The sequence below is a fragment of the Ceratotherium simum genome, chromosome 33 (genome assembly GCF_057802395.1).
Source record: "Ceratotherium simum simum isolate JZ-2026a chromosome 33, ASM5780239v1, whole genome shotgun sequence".
Taxonomy (NCBI): domain Eukaryota; kingdom Metazoa; phylum Chordata; class Mammalia; order Perissodactyla; family Rhinocerotidae; genus Ceratotherium; species Ceratotherium simum.
The window spans coordinates 1933387-1958248 of NC_141932.1; the positions used below are offsets into that span (position 1 = coordinate 1933387).

The window sequence follows — 24862 nt, forward strand, 5'->3', positions numbered from 1 at the left end:
CTTATCAGTTTATTTCACCTTATTTATGTCTTTAGGCCCTGTCTCCAATTATAGTCGCACTGGGGGTTAAGGCTCTCACATATGAATTTGTAGGGGACACAATTCAGTCCACAACAATTGTTTTTGAGTAGTAAAGAATACATCCTCAAAGTTTTGTGCTATTCATAATGTAACAGCCATAGACACTATACACTTTTTAGTATAATCTGCTTTCTTAACACATTGTTCACCACTTTCTAAAGTCTAGGCATTCGATTAAACAAGCCAGCCCTGGTTTGTAGTGATTGTCCATTTCCCTGGTGTAAATACTCCCTCCATGGTCAATTTCAAGCAGCCAAAATGATGTCAGTGAAAATGGAGTTGGGAGAGATGTGCAGTAGCACAACATTGTATTCTGTTCCCACCTACGGATTCAGTAGTCATAAATAACCTCAAGAACATACGTAATAGCAAAACATGGTAAAATAATTGGGAAGACACAAATGTTGAGAATCACCTTTCCTTTTTTAACAGCTTTACTGAAGTACAATCTATTTTAATTGTCCACAGTAGTTATGTTCTCTGAAGCCACTCTTATTCACGGTAGTTATGTTCTCTACATACAGGTTGAGCTCCCTGAGAGCCTCTGGTCCCAACATGTTCATCAACTCATCAATTCTTAGCATTATTTCCTGTGTGTTTCTGTTTAAAGAGACCTTATTTGTCATGTATTGCTGATTTATTAACATCGAATTCATGGCCAACAGCACTGTAACTCACACCTGAACAAAGCTTAGGTAACATGCATTTGTTCTCTCTAAGACACATCGCAGCCTTGCACTCAGGAACACTAGACAGCACTTGGGGGCCATTTTTTTTTTTTTTTTTTGTGAGGAAGATCAGCCCTGAGCTAACATCCATGCCAATCCTCTTCTTTTTGCTGAGGAAGACTGGCCCTGAGCTAACATCCGTGCCCATCTTCCTCCACTTTATGTGGGATACCACCACAGCATGGCCTGACAAGCGGTGCGTCGGTGCGTGCCCGGGATCCGAACCCGGGCCGCCAGCAGTGGCGTGTGCGCACTTAACCGCTACACCATGGGGCCGGCCCATTGGGGCCCATTTTAAACAATGGAAACACCAAGAAAAACCACAAATGTGGCATGAAATAGACCACAGAAAGGACATTTGTTTATAGCAGGAGAGCTAAAGGGGAACATACACATTGGCTGACTCAAATTTTTCACAGCTCTGCACAAGTTCACAAATGAATGTAAAATTGTTGTTAGTATAGATTTAGGGATTACAAATAAAAAAGCAAGTAGGTGAATTTCCAAAAAAAGTAGGGATTTCCAAACATAGAATCATGAAAAAAGGAGGATCCACAGAATAATTATCTTATAATAAATTGTGTGTATTTAAAGTTTATAATTTGTGTTTTGATACATACTTAAGCCCCTGGGACGAAAAGTTTCCTCCTGCCCTTTTCATCCATCCTTCATGTCTAAAGTTATTGATACCAGGACACATTCTACCTTGTGTGACAGATATTTTCAAGTACAGACACACAGAAAGGACTGTGTTATGAAGTCCCATGAACGCTTTCCCAATTTTCCATCGTTTGTCATGTCATGGTAATTCTTTCTTCATCAATTCTTAAGCACAGTACTGGGCTGTTTTGCTGATAATCCTGACATCTTGTCTTTTAATGTATAATTTCTTCAGAGGCATTTCCAAAGTCTAAGGGCTCTTTCATAACTAACAGCATATTCCAACAAAAATATATAAAGCATAATAAAATATATTATTAGTGCCCAGTTTTCTCCATTTTCTCAAAAACTTGTTTGTTTTTTAAAGCAGGTTTGTTGCAATCAGGTTCCAAAATATTTCCCTATGACTTATATCTCAGAAATCTCTTTTTACCTATAGGTATCACTTTTCTCATTTTAATTCTTTTTATTTCTTGAAGTTGCTAAGTCGTTTGTCCATTAGAACTTGTCGGACTAGATTTGTCTCTTTTGCATTATCTCTGATGCTGTTTTAAGTTGCTCGCAGTTCTCCCATGTTTCCTATAAACTAGACAGTAATGAGATGGGAGAGTGACGTGTGGTCCAGATAAGGGTGTGATGGTGACGCACCTGCAAACACACGCAGTGTGATTGTGTTTTCCCAGCATCCCATGGCATAGCCTGGAAACACACACATTTCAGACTCTGTAGGTCCCAGGTGTGTGACAATAGTCCTGCTTACACTGCAGCACAGCCTAGACACACACACAAATCTCTGTGACCGTGTGTAACCTGTATGTGGTATTGACAAACTGCAGTCCAACATGGGGGTGCCCCCCCCCACCCTGAGGACACTGTGTGACAGGTGTGGGATGCTGACACCCTCAACATAGCCTGGGCATACATACACATGTACCACACTGACCATAGGACACAAGTGTGACAGACATGAGACACAACCTGCACATGCAAAACACCTCTGGGACAGGATGGAGATGCTGACATTCCACAGCAGGCGTGGCCACAGGAACACATACATACTGCACAGAGACTTGTGAGACAGGCATGTGACAGGGACGCCCCAAAGCTGGAGTGTGGGCCACACACAATCACACAGTGTCTATGGATTGAGTGTCATAAGACAGGCACAGCCTGGCTTAGAGAGAACATCGCCCCCCCCCCCCCCGCTTCATCCCTGCAGATCTGGTGACACCTTTTTTTTTTTTTTTTTTTAATTTTTTGTTTATTGCAGTAACATTGGTTTATAACATTGTAAAAATTTCAGGTGTACATCATTGTACTTCTATTTCTGCATAGATTACATCATGTTCACCACCAAAATACTAATTACAACCCATCACCACACACATGTACCCAATTATCCCTTTCACCCTCCTCCCTCCCCCCTTCCCCTCTGGTAACCACCAATCCAATCTCTGTCCCTATGTGTTTGTTTATTGTTGTTATTATCTACTACTTAATGAAGGAAATCATACGGTATTTGACCTTCTCCCTCTGACTTATTTCACTTTGCATCATGCCCTCAATGTCCATCCATGTTGTCACAAATGGCTGGATTTCATCGTTTCTTATGGCTGAGTAGTATTCCATGGTATATATATACCACAGCTGTTTTATCCGTTCGTCCCTTGATGGGCACTTAGGTTGCTTCCAAGTCTTGGCTATCGTGAATAAGGCTGCAATGAACACAGGGGTGCATGTACCTTTGCAAATTGGTGTTTTCAAGTTCTTTGGATAAATACCCAACAGTGGAATAGCTGGATCATATGGTAGTTCTATCGTTGATTTTGAGGAATCTCCATACTGTTTTCCATAGTGGCTGCACCAGTTTGCACTCCCACCAGCAGTGTATGAGAGTTCCCTTCTCTCCACAACCTCTCCAACACATGTTGTTTCCTGTCTTGTTAATTATAGCCATTCTGACGGGCGTGAGGTGATATCTCATTGTAGTTTTGATTTGCATTTCCCTGATAGTTAGTGATTTTGAACATCTTTTCATGTGTCTGTTGGCCATCTGTATATCTTCTTTGGAGAAATGTCTGTTCAGGTCTTTTGCCCATTTTTAATTGGGTTGGTAGTTTTTTTGTTGTTGAGATGCATGAGTTCTTTATATATTTTGGAGATTAAGCCCTTATCAGATGTATGGTTTGCAAATATCTTCTCCCAATTGTTAGGTTGTCTTTTCGTTTTGTTGATAGTTTCCTTTGCTGTGCAGAAGCTTTTTAGTTTGATGTAGTCCCATTTGTTTATTTTTTCTATTGTTTCTCTTGCCTGGTCAGATGTGGTGTTTGAAAAGATGTTGCTAAGACTGATGTCGAAGAGCGTACTGCCTATGTTTTCTTCTAGAAGTTTCACAGTTTCAGGTCTTACATTCAAGTCTTTAATCCATTTGGAGTTAATTTTTGTGTATGGTGTAAGGTAAGGGTCTACTTTCATTTTTTTGCATATGGCTATCCAGTTTTCCCAACACCATTTGTTGAAGAGACTTTCTTTTCCCCATTGTATGTTCTTGGCTCCTTTGGAGTGAGAACAGGGAGCCAGGTGCACAGATTGGCCAAACCTGGAGACTCACACACGTTTGATGCATGAATGTCGGTGCACGAGGACACTTGGTGGGAGGTAATCAGCCTGAGCCCAGGAGGCAGATAGCTTTACTCAGAATACCTTGAAACAGCGGTCTCGGGGCAGGAGTGCGCAGTAGGGTGGGGCGGGCTTTACAAGAGCAATCAGCTCACTTTCAGCTAGCTTCAGGTTGGGTGGACTCTGGCCCTCTCTGTCCCTCACACCTCCTTCAGCCCCTCTGTCCCTCAAGCCACCCCCTCTCCCTGTTCCCCACTGCCCCCAGCACTCTCTAGCTTCTAGCCCCTTCTGTTTCCCTGGTGCAAGGAGAGAACAGTGGGGTTTCTCAGAACTCCTGACCTTGCACAGTCCTTGTGGACCAAGACGCACCAGGGAGCTGCAGAGTCTGGAGACTTTAGTATGGATTTCGACTGTGCCCCTTCCCAGGACTGTGACCTTGACCAAATCCCTCCCTGCTGTCGGCCTCCATTTCCTCGTGTCCAAAATTGGAAAATTCACAATTCCTTCCCTGTGTGGGGGGGGACACGGAGAGGGCACATGTGTGATGCATTCCCTTAATTCCACCAAGTGGCCTCCTTGGTGAGAAGACATGCCCCTTCTGAGGTGGCCTCCAAAAATATTCTCAAGAATATAGAGGCGCACCATGAGGGTGTACAGAAATTCTCAGTACATCCAGTGCTGTGTCCCTCATGGCCCAGGTCACTGGCTATACAAATAGTCTAAAGATTCTGTAGATGCCCATAGCCAAGGTGCACATTCACTATGCAGTGGCTGCACCTGTGGTCAGTACTGGCCGTACTGAGAATTTCTGTACGCCCTGATGGCGCACCTCCACATTCTTGGGAATATTTGTGGAGGTCACCTCAGAAGGGGCACATCTTCCCTACTCAGCTGCAGTCTGCCCAACTCCCTATTCATCTTGCCTGATTCTGTGCCAACTGTGGTTCCCACACCATCCCCCACAGCCAGTAACACCTGCCCACTAGATTCCAGACTTCAGGGCACATGGATGCTGGGCAGGTCCCAGGGAACAGGTTTCCTCCATCAGTGCTGAGGAAAACAGAACATATGCTGGAAAGAAGGGCCCCAATTATGCTGCTCCCACCTGCACTGGATGTTATCACAGCAAGTGCCCCTCTCCAGAGTGACCTCTGGGTCTTCACATAATGGAGGCATGTGGAGTTTACACTCACAAAGCTTGTCAGTCTTTCCAAGAGGCCTTGGGCAGCAAGGTGAATTAGGCCCCAACTGGACTGAGAAGTTGCTCTCTGCCATCCTGCCGCACCGAGGCACACAAAGTTAACAGCCCCAAATACGTGTGCAGCATTGGCTAACAGCGGAGTTCTCGTCTACATGTGTTACGGTTATTGATGTGTTTTAACCCACACAGGAACTTTATGAGGGGGTACTCATACTATTATCCCCAGTGTAGAGATGAGAAAACCGAGGCCAGAGGAGTTCAGGGATGGGTCCCACAACCCACTGCTAGTAAGTGTCAGCACCAGGAAGGAGTCACACGCTGGCTCTGGGTCCAGGTGCTCCATCACACGCTGCCACAGGATGCTTATCCCTAACACTCAGTCCAGAACCAATACTTGTAGGGTGTTCCCACGACCCAGCGACTTTTTCAGGCATTTCAATTGCATTATAAGTTTCTGAAATTCATTAAACTTATGGACTAATTTGTAGAAGTCACATGTATAAAATGTTGAGTTTCCTCATTCAGGAGCGTGTTATGTTCATCCTCTGTAAAGAATGAGATGGCCCTTCCTGTAGACCCTGAACTAAAAGATTCTATTTGGGGTTTTCCTTGCAGGCTTCTCATGTAGCAGGTGCAGGAAAGGCCCCATTTTTTTTTTTTTTTTTGTGAGGAAGATCAGCCCTGAGCTAACGTCCATGCCAATCCTCCTCTTTTTGCTGAGGAAGACTAGCCCTGAGCTAACATCTATTGCCAATCCTCCTTTTTTTTTTGTCCCCCTTTTTCTCCCCAAAGCCCCAGCAGATAGTTGTATGTCATAGCTGCACATCCTTCTTAGTTGCTGTATGTGGGACACTGCCTCAGCATGGCCGGACAAGTGGTGTGTCGGTGCGTGCCCGGGATCCGAACCCGGGCCGCCAGTAGCGGAGCGTGCGCACTTAACCACTAAGGCATGGGGCCGGCCTCAGAGGCCCCATTTTTGAGATGAAGAAACTGAGGCTCAGGGAGGTTAACTGCTTTGTGAAGGACATGGATATGTGGCTGATCCAAATCAGAGACCCAGGTTGGCCCTCTCTATCATTTTTCTGTTGAACCACAAAGCTACACAACCCTGTTCCAGAAGATGCCAAGTCCCAGCACGTCCATCATGATGATGGGGATAATGATGATGAGGATGATCATGATGAGGATGAGGGTGTAAACAACAGCAGTGATGGCAGCAGGATTCATACCTCGATCTTGCACAGTCAAGGAGGAACCGACTGTTTTCTGTGTCCTTTTCATATATGAACTCATTCACAGTCACAATGCTGTGACGTAGATACCATCTTACCCCATTTTGCCAAGGTGGAACCTGAGGCACAGAGGGGTTCAGAAACTTGCCTGGGGCCACACAGCCTGTGAGTGCACAGCTGGGATCCTCACCAGGAAACTTGGCTCCAGGGCCCAGCCTCCTGAGTGTGACACCAAGGAGGAAACATTTCCTAGCTACTGTGTGGGGCCAGCATTCATAAAGAAGGTGGGCCATGAGGGGCGGGGTAGGTGACTGGAGTATTTAATCCTTAGGGAAGGGGAATCTGTGTGAGGAGACAACTTGGTGATTCCCAGATTTAGATATTTCATGAACCTCTAAAATTTTTTAAAAATTAGAAAACTCATGGGCCCATCCCAGTGGCGCAAGCGGTTAAGTGCGCACACTCTGCTGTGGTGGCCCGGGGTTTGCCAGTTCAGATCCCGGGCGTGCACCAACGTACTGCTTGGCAAGCCATGCTGTGGCGGTGTCCCAGATAAAGTGGAGGAAGATGGGCATGGATGTTAGCCCAGGGCCAGTCTTCCTCAGCAAAAAAAAAAAAAGAGGAAGATTGGCAGATGTCAGCACAGGGCTGATCTTCCTCACACACACAAAAAAAATTAGAAAACTCACACAGTGAATTGATCCAATAAGGACATTTCATGGACAACTATCATCTACTCTCACTCATACTTTTATAAAAGATAGGACTTTGACAAGCAAAGAAAGCAGAGGACAGCACCTCAGCATGAAGGAAGATCTTCTGCATTGAATAAGGTATCTAAGGGACTCACAACAGTGGCCGAATTTTCCTTACTGTGCCGAGGACAGGGATTTCATTAGAACTAAATGAGTTGAAATAAACACTGTCTGCAACAGGCCTGACACCTCTCTGTGCTCAAGGGACCTAAGCTGTGACCATTCTTACTAATTTATTCTTGTTAAACTAACCCACATTCCATTTGTCTTAGAGTGTACTCTAAAAAGCACACTTGTCTCTCTGCTAATTAGGAGAACCACTTGGACTTTGCCACAAATGGAAGCTGACTATGAAAACACAACCATAGTCAAAATACTGCTCTGAATCTTAGGAAGCTCATGGGGGCTGCTCAGGGCTGCTCCCTATCTTGAAAAAAGAAATTAGTAACAGTTAGGGGGACATTACAGATGCAACACGATTCCAAGACTTTCTCCTGACAACACTCAGAAGGAAACAGAAAGGAAGAAGGAGCAGCTTTCTCAGGGAGTCATTGCCTGCCACCTGATGCTGTTTCTGTGCACCCTCTAAAATCATCTCCTGGACCAGTGCAGGAGCTGGGCCCAAGCCTTAGGAAACAAGGGATGAAGGCGCAGCCCTCAAGGGCATTTTTACTGAGATTGTGTTGTTAGGAAGATACATGGGGAGCACCCCTGGCAAATGTCTTCCTAGGGGTGCTGCCTGATTCACCCCCACTTCTGAGAACATCCCCTCACCCACAACCCTGCTATTGGGCTGTGGGGACACTTGGCCCAACCAGGCTGAGCCAGTCAGCTTCCCTCCTGTGGAATCTGGAATAAGGAGATCAGACTGAGGCCCAAATGTGCTGGGCACTGGGGTGAGGGTTTCTGTTTAGAAAGACGCTTTCTACCCAAAGACATCTGATTCAGACAAAGGGAGATTAGAAAGGAGAACATGGGTCCAGAGCATGGTGAGAGCTAGAGAGAGGAAGAAAGGTGAGCTCCATTGCTCTTCTAAACCTGTGGGCCTGATTGAGAGGGCAGAATCAAGGAGGCCGTGGATCCCCTGCATGGAGAGGGGAGCCCTTACCCAGTGAGACCAGGAGTGAACAGGCCTCCAGCATCACCTGCAAATACAAAATTCCTGAGCTCTGTGCTGAGCTCAAAGGAGATAGGATACAGCCTCTGGACTTAACAATTATGGCTGAGAGGAAAGCCTCCCATGGGTGAAGCCAATGGAGAGAATCAGTGGGGTTCCCTTGAGAACTTGGGGGAAGAGGGTAAGTGCTCTGGGACATCAAAGGAATAGGGAGAAATGATCATGACAATAATTCCAACAATGAACACAGCAGTAGCAGCAGCAGCAACCGCTGAGCCTCCCTGGTCCTTGCCATGTGTCTGCCCTGGGCTGAGAGCGTCACATGCCGAGGTAAAGGGATTAAACTTTCCAAGCTCTGGAGCTAGACTCAGGGGTATGAATCCAGCCTCTTGAATCTGGCACTTGTCCACTGTGTGAACCTGGAGAACCCACTTCATTCTGTGATCCTGGAGTTTTCCCAGTAATACAGTAATAGTTCCCCTTCCCCAGGTTGTTGTGAGAATTAAAGAGAAAATGCTCAAAAAGCAGGTAAGAGATGGTGTGTTTTGTTCCTTTTATTGATCCTCACAGAAGCCAAGGTAAATGCCATCATTACCTGCATGTCACACAGTCAGTGCCCTGAGCCCCCAGGAGTTCTAGTGAGTCACTCAGACATTCCCTATTGGGGAACTCACACTGAGACCTCAGTACGCTGCAGCCCCCTCCTGCCCGCAGGGACAAAGGGTGCCTTGCCCTGGGATCATCATGGCACACAGATGGAGACCACAGGTGCAGCCGCTACTCAGTTAATGGGCACCTTGGCTCTTCACCTCTTCCAACAACCTGAGGCAGGGTCAACCCCAGCCCCATTTTATAGGAGGACACTTTGGCCTAGAGGAAGTCATTGTCTTGAGCTCCAGTGATGGTCGGGGAACTGAGATTCAAACCTAGGCACCTGAGGTATCTGATCAGTGTCCTCTTTCTCTCCCCACGGGGCTTTGAACACCCAATCCATCCTGATACTATCTGGTCCCCCATCAGTGCCAAGCCAACAATATAGACCAGGAAAATGAGCAAACACTACAAAGGAAGACTTTATTGTATTATTGAATGTCTGAACTTAAGAAACAGATGGAGAATATGTTAACAATGCAGATTAATGTTAAGACTATGTGTCCATCACATTGTGCACAGCACAAAAAATTTTGGAAAAAATTAGGATATATTCTAGTACTGAAAACAATTATTTATTTCATTAAAAAAGGAAGTCACTGATGTATTTGAGAATGAGTGAAATTCCAACATATATATTTGTTGCTTCATTGTCCTATTTGTCAATGAAAAGGAAAATAACCAAAGTTTATAAAAGAACAGGCAAAAGGTATCAGCACACTTTTTATCAAAGACTTACAGATAGCAAATAAACATCTGAAAAACTGCTCATCAGGAATCCTTAGGGCAATGCAATCGAAACAAGAGTGAAATAGCATGACAAAATTATCAAAAGGGCTAAATTAAAAATGATTAACCACATTCGGTACAGCATAAGGACTTCCTACATTGTGAATTCTCCTGTGTTGAATGACACTGGAGTTTTAGGAAAGCATTTTCGACATTCACTACACATAAGGCATGATGCAGTGTGAATTTCTGATGTGGAAGGAACACAGTCCTTTAGCTAATGAATTTCCCACATTGGCCTCATTCATAAGGCCTTGATCCAGTGTGAAGTCTCTCATGTTGTCGGAGTGCAGAGCGTTGGGTAAAAGATTTCTCACATTCACTGCACTCAAAAGGCCTTTCTCCAGTGTGAACTCTCTGGTGTTGAATGAGTGTTGAGCTACAGGCAAAATATTTCCCACATTCACTACACTCATAACGCCTTTGCTCAGTGTGGACTCTCTGGTGTTTACTGATTTGGGAAATATACCTAAATGATTTCCCACAATCAGTACACTCATAAGGCCTTTCTCCCGAGTGAACTCGCCAGTGTTGATTGTAATGTGAACTCCTCATGAAGGATTTTCCACATTCACTGCACTTATAAGGCCTTTCTCCTGTGTGAACTCTCTGGTGATCACTGAATTGGGAACTATACCTAAATGATTTCCCACATTCAGTGCACTCATAAGGCCTTTCTCCAGTGTGAATTTTCCGGTGTTTAGCAAGCGCTGAGCTATTGGTATAAGATTTCCCACATTCATTACACTCAAAAGACCTCTCTCCAGTGTGAACTCTCTGATGTTTTTTGAGTTGGGAACGATCCCTATACAATTTCCCACATTCAGTGCACTCATAATCCCTATCTCCAGTGTGAACTCTCTGGTGTTCACTGAATTGTGAACTACGCCAGAAGGATTTTCCACATTCACCGCACTTATAAGGCTTTTCTCCTGTGTGAATTCTCCTGTGTCGAATAAGTGTCGAGCTATTGGTATATGATTTCCCACAGTCAACACATACATAAGACCTTAACCCAGTGTGAACACTCTGATGATAATGAAGACTCGAGGTAGACGAGAAAGATTTCCCACATTCACTACATTTATAAGGCTTTTCTCCAGTGTGAAATCTCCAGTGTTGAATGAGATGAGAATTTACTCTAAATGATTTCCCACATTGGCTGCACTCATAGGGCCTTTCTCCAGTGTGAACTCTCTGATGATCACGAAGGGTACCCCTAACGCTGAAAGATTTCCCACATTCACTGCACTCATAAGGCCTCTCTCCTGTGTGAACTCTCTGGTGTTTAACAAGGTTGGATCTTTGGATAAAGGATTTCCCACATTCAGTACAACGATGAGGCCTTTCTCCAGAGTGAATTCTCTGGTGTATAACAAGTTTGGATCTTTGGATAAAGGATTTCCCACATTCACTGCACTCATAAGGCCTTTCTCCTGTGTGAACTTTCTCATGATAAAGGAGGGTTGTCTTAGTGGTGAAAGATTTCCCACATTCACTGCACTCATATGGCCTCTCTCCTGTGTGAACTCGCTGGTGTATAACAAGTTTGGATCTTTGGAGAAAGGATTTCCTACATTCACTGCATTCATAAGGCCTTTCTCCTGTATGAACTCTCTGATGATTACTGAGTTTGGACCCAGATGAAAAAGATTTCCCACATTTACTGCAATGAAAAGGCCTTTCTCCCGTATGTACTCTCTGGTGGAGAATGAGTACCGAGTTTCTGGTAAAAGATTTCCCACATTCACTGCATTCATAAGGCCTTTCTCCAGTGTGAACTCTCCAGTGTACAAGGAGGTAGAATTTTCGTCTAAAAGATTTCCCACACTGAGTGCACTCATAACGCCTTTCTCCAGTGTGAACTGTTCGTTGTCGAATAAGGGTGGAACTACGGCTAAAAGACTGGGCACATTCACTGCACAAGTAACAATTTTCTTCAGTGTGACTTCTCCAGGGATAAATGAGGACAGATTTTTGGTTAAAGGATTGTCCACATTTGCTGCACTTGCACTGCCTTGCCCCAGAATGAATTCTTTGATGCCGACTGAGGGTTGAGGTTCGCCTAAAAGATTTGCCACATTCTCCACATATGTGAAGCCTTTCTACAGCATGGACTCTCTGGTGTACAACAAATGAAGATTTGTACCTGAATGTTCTCCCACATTCACGGCATACAAAACATTGTTTTCCAGTGTGGACACCCTGGTCCTGAACAGGTATGTGTTTAGGGTTGAAGCGTTTCTTGCATTCTCCCCAGGTGAAGTGACTTTTTCTCAGACCTGCCTTGGGAGTCCTGGCCTGTGACACACCTACAGAAACACTGTGTTGAAAGGGTGCCTCCACATCCTCTGTTTCACTCCAGCAACCTGAATGCAAAGAAACCCTGGTGAAGTACATGTTGACTTTAGAAGGAGAGTGATAACCCATCACAAACCACATCTGTCACATCTAGCAATAAGTCTATGGACATTAGACTTTTCCAGAGAAGGGAGGTGGAATCCGTTGGGGTTGGGGAAGTGACTTCAGGGCATTACTGGGCTCCTAAGGCAAAAGAATGGTGGAGACCTCACCGGGGAAGGACACAAGGATTGAGTGTGACACAAAGAAGAGAGGCATATTCTAAATCTTGCTCCTCTGCTAAAGGATTCTTGCAGGACCTTTACTGGTGGTGACATGAGGCTGCATAGAAGCATGTCTAAACCCAGGAAAAAACAATTGCAATTGAGTAGCTGTAGTTTAAGGCCAATGTAAGATGTGTGCACACCTTATGGCACACGTGAACCAATGTTGCAGAGCAACAGAAGAAGAGTTATGAGAAAAATGGGTGAGATATGAAGTCTAGAGAGGTGGAGATTCTTCCTGGGCTGGAAGTCAGAGTTGAAAGCACAAGTAGTAGAATTGACTAGAAGACAAAGTATCAACCATGGGGAAGAAAAAGCAGAAATGGGGTGTGGGACTGGCAATAACAACAAAACACTGGTTAAATGGGAAACGTTCCTGGTATGATCTGAAAACAGTCCTGATGTCACACCCTCCACAGGCTCACGAGGCCCAGGTACCTGTGAGTTCATCTTGCAGCCCTGGCTATTGAGAATCTCTACAATCTTTGTCACTGCTGACCTCAGCTGACAGAGGTTCAGGGTGATTACATGGCTGGGACCTCCCCAGAGCCAAAAACGCCACAACCCATGCAGCCGGTGACCTCACAACCAATCCAAGGTGAAGGTCTTTCTCCACCAAAACCAGCCCCTAAAGGTTGGAGGAGGTGACTGATCCATCAAATGTGGAGACATCAACAAAAGGCCATAAAGAACATGAAAAATCAAGGAAACATGACATCACCATTGGAGCACAATAAGTTTCCAGTAAGTGAACCTAAAGAAACAGATCTACAAACTGCTGGACAAAGAATTCAAAATAATTGTTTTAAGGAAGCTCAGCCAGATCCAAGAAAACACAGACAACTCAGTGAAATCAGGAAAATAATAAACGAACAAATCAGAAATAGAAATAATAAAAATAAGGAATTAAATTCTGGAGGTGATGATTACAATGAATGAAATGAAAACTATAACACTGAAATTATACAAAAGTGAGCATGAACAGCCAAACTGATCAAAGAGGCAAAAAACATGTGAGCTCAAATCAGATCATTTCAAGTTAGCCAGTCAGAGGAGAAAAAAGACTGAAAAGACTATGTAAATTATGGGATGCCATCAAGGGAAATAATATACACATTATGGAAGTGCCCCAAGGACAAGTGAGGGAGAAAGGGGGAGAAAGCTTATTTAAAGAAATAATGGCTGAAAACTTACCAAATCAGGAGAGGGATGTGGACAATCAGGTACATGATGCTTATAGGTCCTCATAAAGATTCAATCTAAACAGATCCTCACAGAGACACATTATAAAAAAACTTTCAAAAATCAAAGACAAAGGGAATTTCAAAAGCAGCAAGAGAAAAGAAACTCATCACATACATGGGAAACCCCATACGGCTGTAAGTGGATTTCTCAGCAGAAACCAGGTTGACCACGAGGGAGTGAAGTGATAAATTCAAAATGCTGAAGGAAAAAAACTGCCAAACAAGAATGCTTTATCCACCAAAGCTGTCCTTCAAAAATGAAGGAGAGATAAAGACTTCCCTAGGCAAACAAAAGCTGAGGGAATTCATCACCACTCAACCTGCCTTACCAGAAATGCTAAAGGGAGTTCTTCAAGCTGAAATGAAAAGACACTAATTAGTAACATAAAAACATGAAAATATAAAGTACACTGGTAAAGGCAAATATACAGTCAAATTCGGAATGCACCAATACTCTAACATGGTGGTGTGTAAATCACTGAACTCTAGTATAAAGCATAAAAGACAAGAGTATTAAAAATAACCCTATCCACAATAATTTCTTAATGGTTACACAATGTAAAAAGATATAAACTGTGACATCAAAAAATTCAGGGGGGTGGGATACTAAAAGGGTACTTTTTATGTTATTGACGTTAAGATGTTATCAGCTTAATATAGACTGTTGTAAGATGTTTTATGTAAACCTCATGGTAACCAAAAAGCAAAAACCTACAATAGATAAAGAGAAAGGAATCAGAGCATACCACTAGGGAAAATCATCAAATCACAAAGGAAGAGAAGATGAGAGGAAAAGAGACTACAAAAGAGCCAGAAAACAATTAACAAGATGGCAATCCACAAGTCCTTACAAAATTCCCTAATCAAAACACACAGAGTGGCTGAATGGATAAACCAAACAAGATCCAATTACATGTTACCTACAAGAGATGCACTTTAGTTCTAAGGAATCAAGTAAGCTGAAAGTGAAGAAATCGAAAAAATTATTCCATGCAAATGGAAATCAAAAGAGTGTAACTTATACTTATAAGTAGCTGTACTCATACGAAACAAAATAGACTTTAACTCACAACCTGTCTCACGAAACAAAGAAAGTCATTATATAATGATAAAGGAGTCAGTTCATCTAGAGGATATAACAATTATCCCACACCCAACATCAGAGCACCTAAATATATTAAGCAAGTATATGGGAAGGTAGAAAAGACAGCAACAAACCACCAATAGCAGACTTGAATAACCATTTTTCAAGAATGGGTAGATCATCCAGATAGAAAATCAATAAGGAAATATTTGAAGTACACTTTAGACCAAATGGACCTAACAAACAAATACAGAACATTCCATCCAACTACAGCAGGATATACATTCTTCTCAAGTCGACGCAGAACATTCTCTAGAACAGATCAAATGTTAGGTAACAAAACAAGTCTGAACAGATTTAATAAGACTAAAATCATATCAAGAATCTTATCTGACTACAAAGGTATGAAACTAGGAATCAGTAACAAAGCTAGAAAGTTCATGAATATGTGGACATTAAATAACACACCCCTGAACAATCAATGAGTTAAAGAAAACAATCAAAGTTAAAAATAAAATTATCGCAAGATGAATGAAAATGGAAACAAAACATGCCAAAACTTATGAAAAGCAGCAAAAGCAGTTCTAAGAGTAAAATTTATGGCAGTCAATGCCTACATTAAGGAAAAAGAAAAGTCTCAAATAAAGAACCTAACTTTACACCACGAGGAACTAGAAAAAGAACAATAAACTAAGCCCAAATTTAGGGGAAGGAAGGAAAAGAACAAAGATCAGAGCAGAAATAAATGAAATACAGAATAGAAAAACAATAGAAAAGATCCACAAAGCAAAGAGTTGGTTTCTGAAAACAAACAAAAATTCATAACCTTTAGCTAGACTAACTTAGGAAAGAGAGAAAACTCAAATAAATAAGATCAGAAATGAAACAGGAGACACTGAAATTGATACTAAAGAAACACCAAGATCTTACGAGACTACTATGAACTGGATTAACTAGCAGAAATGGATAAATTCCTACAAACATATAATCTATCAAGACTGAATCATAAAGAAATAGGAAATTTGAATAGACCAATAATAAGTAAGGAAATTGAATCATTAAACAAATCTCCCAACAAAGAAAAGCCCAGGACCAGATAGATTCACTGGGCAATTCCAGCAAAGATTTTAAGGAGAGTTAACACCAATCCTTCCTCAACTCCAAAACTTCCAAAGCATTAAAAAGGAAGAAAAATGTCCAAACTCAATTTACGAGGCCAGCATTACCCTGACACCAAAGCAAGATAAGGAAACTACAAGAAAATTAAATTACAGACCAATATCCTTGATGAACACAGAAGGAAAAATCCTCAACAAGATACTAGCAAAGCAAATTCAACAGCATATTAAAAGAATCTTACACTATGATCAAGTGGGATTTATCCCTGGGATGCAAATATGGCCCATCACATGCAAATCAATAAACGGGACACACCATGTTAACAGAATGAAGGATAAAAATCGTATGATCATTCAATAGATACAGAAAAAGCACTTAACAAAACTGAACATACTTTCATGTTAAAAACTCCCAAGAAATTAGGTATAGAAGGAGTGTACCTCAATATAATAAAGGTATATACGATATGCCCATGCTAACATCACACTCAATGGATAAAAGCTAAAAGCTTTTCCTGTAAAAGCAGGAACAAGACAAGGATGCCCACTCTCCTCACTTCCTCTCAACATAGTTCTGGAAGGCCTAGCCAGAGCACATAGATAAGAAAAAGAAACAAAAGGTATCAAAATCACAAAAGAGGAAGTAAAACTGTCTGTGTTTGCAGAAGACATGATCTTAGAGATAGAAAACCCTAGACTGCACCAAAAAACTCTTACAACTAAGAAACAAATTCAGGAAAGTTGCAGGATACACAATCAACATACAAAAATCAGTTGCCTTTCTATATGCTTATAGTGAAATATCTAAATAAGAAATTAAAAAAGCAATCCATTTACAATATCAACAAAAACAATTAAAAACATACAAATAAATTTAACCAAGGAGGTGAAATATCTGGACTCTGAAAACTGTAGGTCACTGATGAAAGAAAATGAAGACATATATAAATGGAAAGATAGCCCATGTTCTTGGATTGGAAGAATTAATACTGTTAAAATGCCTAGACTCCCCGATGCGACGTACAGAATGCAATTTCTATCCAAATTTCAACGGAGTTTTTCACAGAAATAGTAAAGGAATCTGAAAATTCATATGGAACTACAAATGATCTCAAATAGCCAAAGCCATCATGAGCAAGAACAACAATGCTGGAGGTATCACACTTCCTGATTTCAAACTACATTAGGAAGCTACAGTAATCAAAACAGCATGGTACTGGCATAAAAACACACACACACAGGAATGGAACAGAATAAAGAGCACAGAGAAACATCCCCACCATATATGGTGAACTAATCTTTGACAGGGGCGCCAAGACCACACAATGGGGAAAGGATGGTCTCTTCAATAAACGGTGTTGGGAAAACTGGATATTCACATGTAAAAAGATGAACTTGGAGCCCCATCTTTCACCACTAACAACAATGAACTCGAAATGGATTTAAGAGTTAAAGGTGGGGCCGGCTCCGTGGCTTAGCGGTTAAGTGCGCGCGCTCTGATGCTGGCGGCCCGGGTTCGGATCCCGGGCACGCCCCAAGGCACCACTTCTCCATCCAACCCGAGGCCAAGTCCCACGTATAGCAACTAGAAGGAGGCGAACCTATGACATACAACTATCTACTGGGGCTTTGGGGGGAAAAAATGAATAAATAAAATCTTTAAAAAAAAAAAAAAAAAATTATAAAAAAAAAAGAGTTAAAGGTAAGACATGAAAATGTAAAACCCCTTGAAAAAACATAGAGAATAAGCTCCTGGACAGTGGTTTTGGTAATGATTTTTTGGATATGACACCAAAAGTCCAGGGAAAAAACATTAAAAATAAACAAGTGGAACTACATCAAACTGAAAAGCTTCTGCATAGCACAAGAAACAACCAACAAAATGAAAAGGCAACCTAAAGTATGGGAGAAAATATCTGCAAGCCATGAATCTGATAAGGGGATAATGTTTTAAAAATATAAGGTACTCATACAACTCAACAGTAAAACAATAATCTGATTAAAATATGGGCAAAGGATCTGATTTGACATTTTTCCAAATCTGATATACACATAACAGGTATATGAAAAATTGCTCTTCCTCACTAATCATCAGGAAAATGTATATCCAAACCACAATGAGGTATTACATCATACCTTAGGATGGCTATCACCAAAAACAGGAGAGATAAGTGTTGGCAAGGGAATGGAGCAAAGGGAGCCCTTGTTCACTGTTGGTTAGAATGGAAAATGGTAGAGCCATTATGAAAAAGAGTATGGAAGTTCCTCAAAAAATTCAAACTAGAACTACCATATGATCCAGCAATCCCATTTCTTGGTATATATCCGAAGGAAATGAAACCAGAATGTGGAAGAGATAATCTGCCCTCTCATGTTCACTGCAGCGTTATTCACAATACACAAGATACGGAAACAACCTCAGTATCCATAAATGAATAAATGGATTAAAAAAGTGTAATATACGCATCTAGAATATTATTTAGCCTTAAAAAAGAAGGAAATCCTGCCATATGTGACAATATGGATGAATCTGGAGGGCATTATGGTAAGTGAAATATCTGGAGGGCATTATGCTAAGTGAAATAAGCCAGTCAGAGAAAAACAAATACTGTATGTTACCACTCATATGGGGAATCTAAAACAAACAAACAAAAAATGGTGAACTCATAGACAGTAGCATACCAGGGCCTGGGGAGTGGGCAAAATGGGGAAATGTTGATTAAAGCACAAACCTTCAGTTATAAGATGAATAAGTTCTGAGGATCTAATGTACAACATGGTGACTACAGTTAATAATAACGTATTTTACACTTGAAATTTACTAGGAGAGTACCTCTTAAGTGTTCTTACTAAAAAAATAAAAGTAACTATACGCAGTGATGGAGGTGTTCATTAACTTGATTACACAATTACTTCAGAATGTATATATATATGAAATCATCATGTTGTACACTTTAAATACATAACATTTAATAGACCAAAGCTGGAAGAAAGGAAAAGAGATCTATACTAAACACTACAAACTGTGCAAGAGCGTCATGATAAAGAGCCCATGGTCTAGGTAAGTAGTTACCATGACAATGTCAGCAATTCCTGGCACAGGCAGGTCCTAGGAAATGTCAGCTAAAGGAAGCCATCAAACCGTGGGATACACACAAAAGTGCCATGGAGTTGGACATATTCATCTTGCCAGGGACAGGGAAAGCAAGATGCCATCCACTAGCCTCACTGCAAGACTACTGACCTGGAATCCTTCCCCATGAGGGTTCAGTACAGAGGGTACTGGGGCTGCAGGGGAGAGAAGAGGGCAGGGCACACACCCAAGCCCTGGTAACACAGCAACGACCCAGAAAACTGGGGAAGCAAGCAGTCCCCACCTTCCCGAGTGAGAAGGACAGAGCATCCCATGGGGAAAGGAGGGTGACGCAGGATACAGAGCCTAGTCCAGGTCATAGGGAGGGAGAGGGCCTCACCCAGCGAGGATATGAGTGCAAAGTTCTCCAGCATCACATCCTGGTACAAGTGCCTCTGAGCTTCATCAAGGAGCCTCCATTCCTCCCAGGAGAAGTACACGGCAATGTCTCCAAAGGTCATAATGTCCTGTCAAGATGGGAAGAGATGAAACCAGGAACTTTATCAGAACCCACAGTCCATCACCTCACACATCTCCACACTCCTCCTCCTCCAGAGCTCCTCACCTCAAAGCAGATACCAGGCCCTGCTGCCACTGATACCCACTCTCTCCTCAGAGTCCCATTCATCACTGTGTTTAGCCGTCAGCAATAAAAGGCAGGGGGCACAGAGATACCATCCAAGCTCTGGGCCTGGGGGGCAGGGCCCCATCCCTCCTGCCAAGCAATTCCCCTGCATCTCCCAGATTGCACCTACAAGACAGCCACACGTGGGCTCATGCTTCACCCCTGAGTCCCCACTACCAGGGCCTTGGGGCCCTCAGCTCACGCTACCTATGCAAATGCACATCATTCTGGAGATACCACCTCTCTCACATCTTCAGCCCCCACAGCTCTGCCACCTCCCTGCCCTATAATACAGGCATCTCCCTGCACTCACCCATGGACGTGGCACATGGCATCCAGAGGGTGCCTGACAAACTCAAACACAGTCCAGTACCTTCCCAGTTCTGATGGATCCCACAGCCAGGGAAAGCCCAGAACGCTGCTTTGAAGGCCTCCCCACCTGCCTCTGATCCTTGCTTCAAGATCAGCCACCCAGAACCACATGTGAATTTCAGATCCCCAGGACCCTCTTCCACTTCAGTGATGCACTTTCTGTCCCCTCAGCAGCCACAATCCTCCCCTCTCCATTCAATCTTCCTTAAACCCCTAGCCCTTACAGTCTCCCTGCCAGGCACAGTGACTCTCACAAATGACTACATTCACCCCACATCTTACCCACCAGCAAGACTGAAACACCCCAGACCCCATCAAGGCTCACCACAAAATTCCTGTGAATGTGAACAGTAGTGAATTAGCAGGAGCCCCAGTCTCACTGTCAACTTGTCTCAATTACTCCTCTGCCTCTGAAGTCATCTCACACCCACTCATCCCATGGAAGCCTTGGCCACCTGCCAGACCATCCTCTCTCCCACACCATTCCATGACCACTTCCCTCCCTCACCTGTGTTTCTCATACTTAGGAACCTCCACCAGGAGCTAAGGAACAGAGACTTTCCTCAGCATGCACCCTAATCTTTCTGATTGGCTAACAGCATTATCACTATATCCTGCATTTCACTTCATAAATATGATCCACAGCTCCACCCTGGTCCTCACAATAGCCATTTGAAAGCCTCCATCATGAACCCCTCCCCAGATTTCCAGACCTGTGTCTCTAGCTGACCACTTGACTTCCCCACACACTGTTCTCTGAAACATCTCAGACTCTTAACAGGGCCAGAACAAGACTTCTGATGTTCCCAAGGAAAATAAACCTACCGACACCTTCCACATCCCACTTGATGGAGCTTCCATCCCTGCAGCGGCTACAACCCAAAACCCTGAAGTCTCCCTAACCTCTCCCTCAACTTGGTTGCTGTTAGTGCCATCGAGTCAATTTAGACTCCTACTGACCCCGTGTACAGCAGAGGGGAACCCTGTCCAGTCTTTTTTGCACCATCCTCTCATCTTCCAGCACTGTATCAGACAATGCTCCGTTGCTATTCATAGGGGTTTCATGGCCAAGTTTTTCGGAAATCAGCGGCCAGGTCCTTCTTCCTAGTTTGTCTTAATCTGGAAGCTCCGCTGAAACCTGTCCACCATGGGTGACCCTGCTGGTTTTTGAAGTACTGGTGGCATAGCTTTCAGCATCACACCAACAAGCAGCTGCCACAGTATGACATCTGACAGAAACGTGGTGTGGTTCCCTGACCAGAAAACAAACCCAGGCTGCAGTAGTGAGAGCGCCGAATCTTAACCACTGGACCACAGGGCTGGCCCTTCCTCAACTACAACATCCCAAAATCGACTTGGCCCTTCTTCATGGACCTAGAATCCAAACTTTTCTCCCAGCTCCATGGCCACCACTTTGGTCTATCAACACGCATCTGGATTATAGCAGTAGCCTCCTCCTGCGCTCCCTGCCTCCTCCCTTAACCCAACAGACTGTGCTCTTCTCTGTAGCTAGATGGAGCCTATTAAGACCTGGGTAAGATCACCTACTTCCTCTTATCCAAACCTTTCATAACAGATCCCAAACTTCTCAGGCAGATACATTAAGGCCTCATTACTGACCTACCCACCCCACCTCTCTTTTCTTAACAGAAAGAATAGAGACCTGTGTACCCTGTTCCCAGCTCAGTCACACCTCCAAGCATTTGCTTTTTTTTTTTTCATTTTAATTTTTTTGTGAGGAAGACTGGCCCTGAGCTAACATCTGTTGCCAATCCTCCTCCATTGTTGTAGGTGGGATGCATGGCTTGATGAGTGTGCATCAGTCCACGCTCAGGATTCGAACCCGCGAACTCCAGCAGGAGCTGAGCGCGCGAACTTAACCACTACACCAGCAGGTGGGCCCCTTCGAGTATTTGCACATGCTGGTATCTATTCCTGGGATAACCTTCCACACTTGTTTACACTGGCAGCCAGAAATGGGAACACCGGTACGACCCTTGGTCTGCACTCAGGACGCAGGGCTCCCGGGTATCCTCAGGGTCCCCGCAAAGCTGTGAATATAGCAAGTAGAGTTTCAAGACACCATAATCCCAGACATCACATGGGTGGTGTCTTTTTCAGTGAGGGAGTGAGACACTCTCTCCTTCCCTGTGTAGGTTCCATAAATGCTTTTCTAGTACCAGAACCTGTGGGAAGAGGCAGGCAACCATGGCTGGGCTAAAAGTGCAGGCCTCCCCTGTATCCCGGCCCAGCGCTGGAATCTCGGTCCTCAGACCTGCCTCTTACCAGCTCTGTGACGTTGGACGAGGCAACTCCCTGTGCCTCACTGTCCTCATCACCCCCCATTCCACTCTGTTCTCTCGCTGAGCAGCTTTTGGAAAACTTTTTAAACCCTAACTCACACTGTGTCCCTCTTCGGTTCACAACCTTCCACGGCTCCCAGGGCCCTCGGATTGAAGGAACAGCCCCTCAGCCTCCAGTCCAGGCGACACTCCGCCTCACACTCTGTTCACTCCACACAGAACACGGACCCCAGGTCCCCGACTCCTCCCGGCTCAGTCGCCCTCCACGCCTCTCCCCCGCCGGGCCCTCCCCTGGGACCCTCTCCCACACCCGTCACCCCGGCTCTCAGAAACAGGCCCCACGAGCGCCTCCCCGTCCCGGACACCGGGGCGTGGGCTGCAGGCCCGTGAGCGGCGCCCGCACTCGGGGCTCTAGGGCTGGGCTGGGCTGAGGGCGGGGAGGGCGCGGAGCACGAGCACTGACCTGAGCCGGCTCCCTCCGCGCGGCCGCCGCCATCGGACTCGGGGCTGAGCGGGGCCGGGAGCGGCGGGAGAGGAGGGGACCCGGGCACGGCGGTCCCTGTCCCGGCCCTGGCGCGGGTCGGGGCGGCGTCGCCGAGACTCAGATCCGCCCTGTGCAGCGGGGACGGCGCCTTCTCTTGCGCCTTCTCGGCCCCGCTACAACCCTTCAGAGCCTTTCAGAAGGCGAACAAGCCCCAGAGCAGCCAAAACGAACCCCTCGAGGGAGACGCCGGAAGTCCCACCTCCACTCCTGTAACCAAACGGAAATGCCTTGTTTCTAAGCCTTCATTGGCTGAGCGACTCCGTCTTTCGTCGCAGAGCATTCCGGATGATGTGGTGCCCACAGTCCAACGTCGAGCTAAGAAGGTTCCTCAATGAACTCCATGACAAATGTCATAATACACCACGAGTTGCGTTGGGAAATGACGCTTCTCTTTCCAAGAGCGGTTCACCCCTTCTTAATGGGGCCATATGCGGAGTTTGGGGGACTGCTTTCTGTAACTGATCACCCAGGCATTCAGGCCATGAGTTAGGATGACAGATCTTTCCCAAGAGGTCATGGGCAGCAAGGCATATTTGCCCAAAACACACGTGCTATTTTGTGGCGTAATACTGTTCCCTCAGAGGCACACCAAGTTTGGGACCCCACAAGTTATAATGCTTGAAGAGCCCAAATCTGTTTAAAAACCATCCCACAAGGTGAACAGAAACCCCAGGAAAAAGAAGACTTAAACGCTAAAAGCTTTCTTATCGTACAACCCAAATCAAAGTGTGGCAGGTAATTCTGGAGTTGGGTACTTGAGTGCTACAAAAACTCATCACAAGTATCACTGGAGACCAACACGTCCCTGAAAAAGGTAATCTTTCTTGGCAAGGTGCCAGTAGAATTCATTGGGCATCCTCTGGGACAAACCTGGGGGAGGTCCATGCCACAACTACTCAGAGAGAAGGGGCTGTGGAGTCCCTAAGAGCTCAGGCTACTCCTGATTTGCTCCAATACCTGAGAGAAGAGAGGTCAGCTTTCCTGAACACGTTGGGGTGGTGACTGATGCACACTGTGTGGACCTGCCAGCTGATGCGGTGAAATGGCCTCGACAACAGAAAGTGGTAATTACATAAATCTGGGAAGGGCCCTGCATAGGGTAGAAAGTGCAACACAGCCACACATGCTTCCCACATAAATTAAACTTATGGGAAATCTCCCCTGGATCTTTGGATGTTTGAATGTATGAGATTCAAATCAGACTGATGGCTAGTCACAGAGGCTTTGCTCCATTTTTGTTATATTGAACAAAGGAACTGCACATTCCCTGCACAACTAAGGTCCTTCTCAATTGTGAAGTCTGCAATGATAATTGAGGCTGGAGCTATAGCTAAAAGATTTCTGGCTGTGGAAATTAATAAAGGAAACCTTAACTAAATTGGAGCCAGGAAGGCCTGTAGGGGGAGCTCTCACACGCTATCACCCACAGTCAATTACACCAGCCTGGAAGAGACACACTGTTGCGTCTTTGACGGGAAGTAAAACTACTCTACTGCTGAAAGAAGATTTGTCTCTCCACCCAGCAACAGCCCAGCCAATGAGAAACGCTGCAGCTCAGTGAAGCCCTTACTGCTCTGAACTGTTACTTTCTTCCAACACATCACATCCTGTTTCGTGCTGATTCCACAGTATAACTGTTTTCTCTTTGTGTGGAGAGGTTTCGTGGTCAGCAGGAGATTTTGTTTCTAATTATATTTCCCCGACAGTTTCTACCTCAGAATTCCAAAACACTGAAAATTCCCAATACGGCATTATCATGAAATCCTCAAGTTCAGTAGGGAACACCACTACCATTTTAGAAAGTCATGTTTGAGTAATTATTATTATTTTTACAATTTTTATTGTGATAAAATAGAACATAAAATTGGCCATCTTAACCATTTTAAGTATACAATTCTGCAGCATTAAGTACATTAACATTGTTGTGCAACTATCACCACTATCCATCTCCAGAACTTTTACATCATCCCAAACAGAAACTC

At 44.2% G+C, this 24862-nt stretch overlaps 2 protein-coding genes across 2 annotated transcripts in view; both read right to left on the bottom strand.

Moving 5' to 3' along the window:
• LOC147912689 (zinc finger protein 211-like) overlaps positions 1-19452 on the bottom strand; it is a 132497-nt gene extending 113045 nt beyond the window's left edge. The window contains exon 1 of the mRNA XM_087420927.1: positions 19377-19452. The gene's annotated coding sequence lies outside the window, so the exon portion shown is untranslated. The remainder of the gene's footprint in view (positions 1-19376) is intronic.
• On the bottom strand, positions 4338-23047 carry LOC101388360 (uncharacterized). Its single transcript, XM_087420980.1, has 3 exons — positions 22800-23047; positions 19377-19503; positions 4338-12202 (listed from the first exon to the last, which is right to left on the bottom strand). Exons 1-3 carry the CDS (start codon positions 22830-22832, stop codon positions 10074-10076), a joined length of 2289 nt encoding a protein of 762 aa, XP_087277106.1. The 5' UTR covers positions 22833-23047; the 3' UTR covers positions 4338-10073.
• Positions 23048-24862: the final 1815 nt, after the last annotated feature.

Bases quoted from the DNA above. Each gene is read 5' to 3' on its own strand.
- LOC101388360 (XM_087420980.1), bottom strand. From the start codon at position 22,832: ATGGCGGCGGCCGCGCGGAGGGAGCCGGCTCAG. The intron at 19,504-22,799 runs GTCAGTGCTCGT...CCATCTTGACAG, and splicing joins CGCGGAGGGAGCCGGCTCAG to GACATTATGACCTTTGGAGA. The intron at 12,203-19,376 runs GTGAGGCCCTCT...CTTTGCATTCAG, and splicing joins TGCACTCATATCCTCGCTGG to GTTGCTGGAGTGAAACAGAG.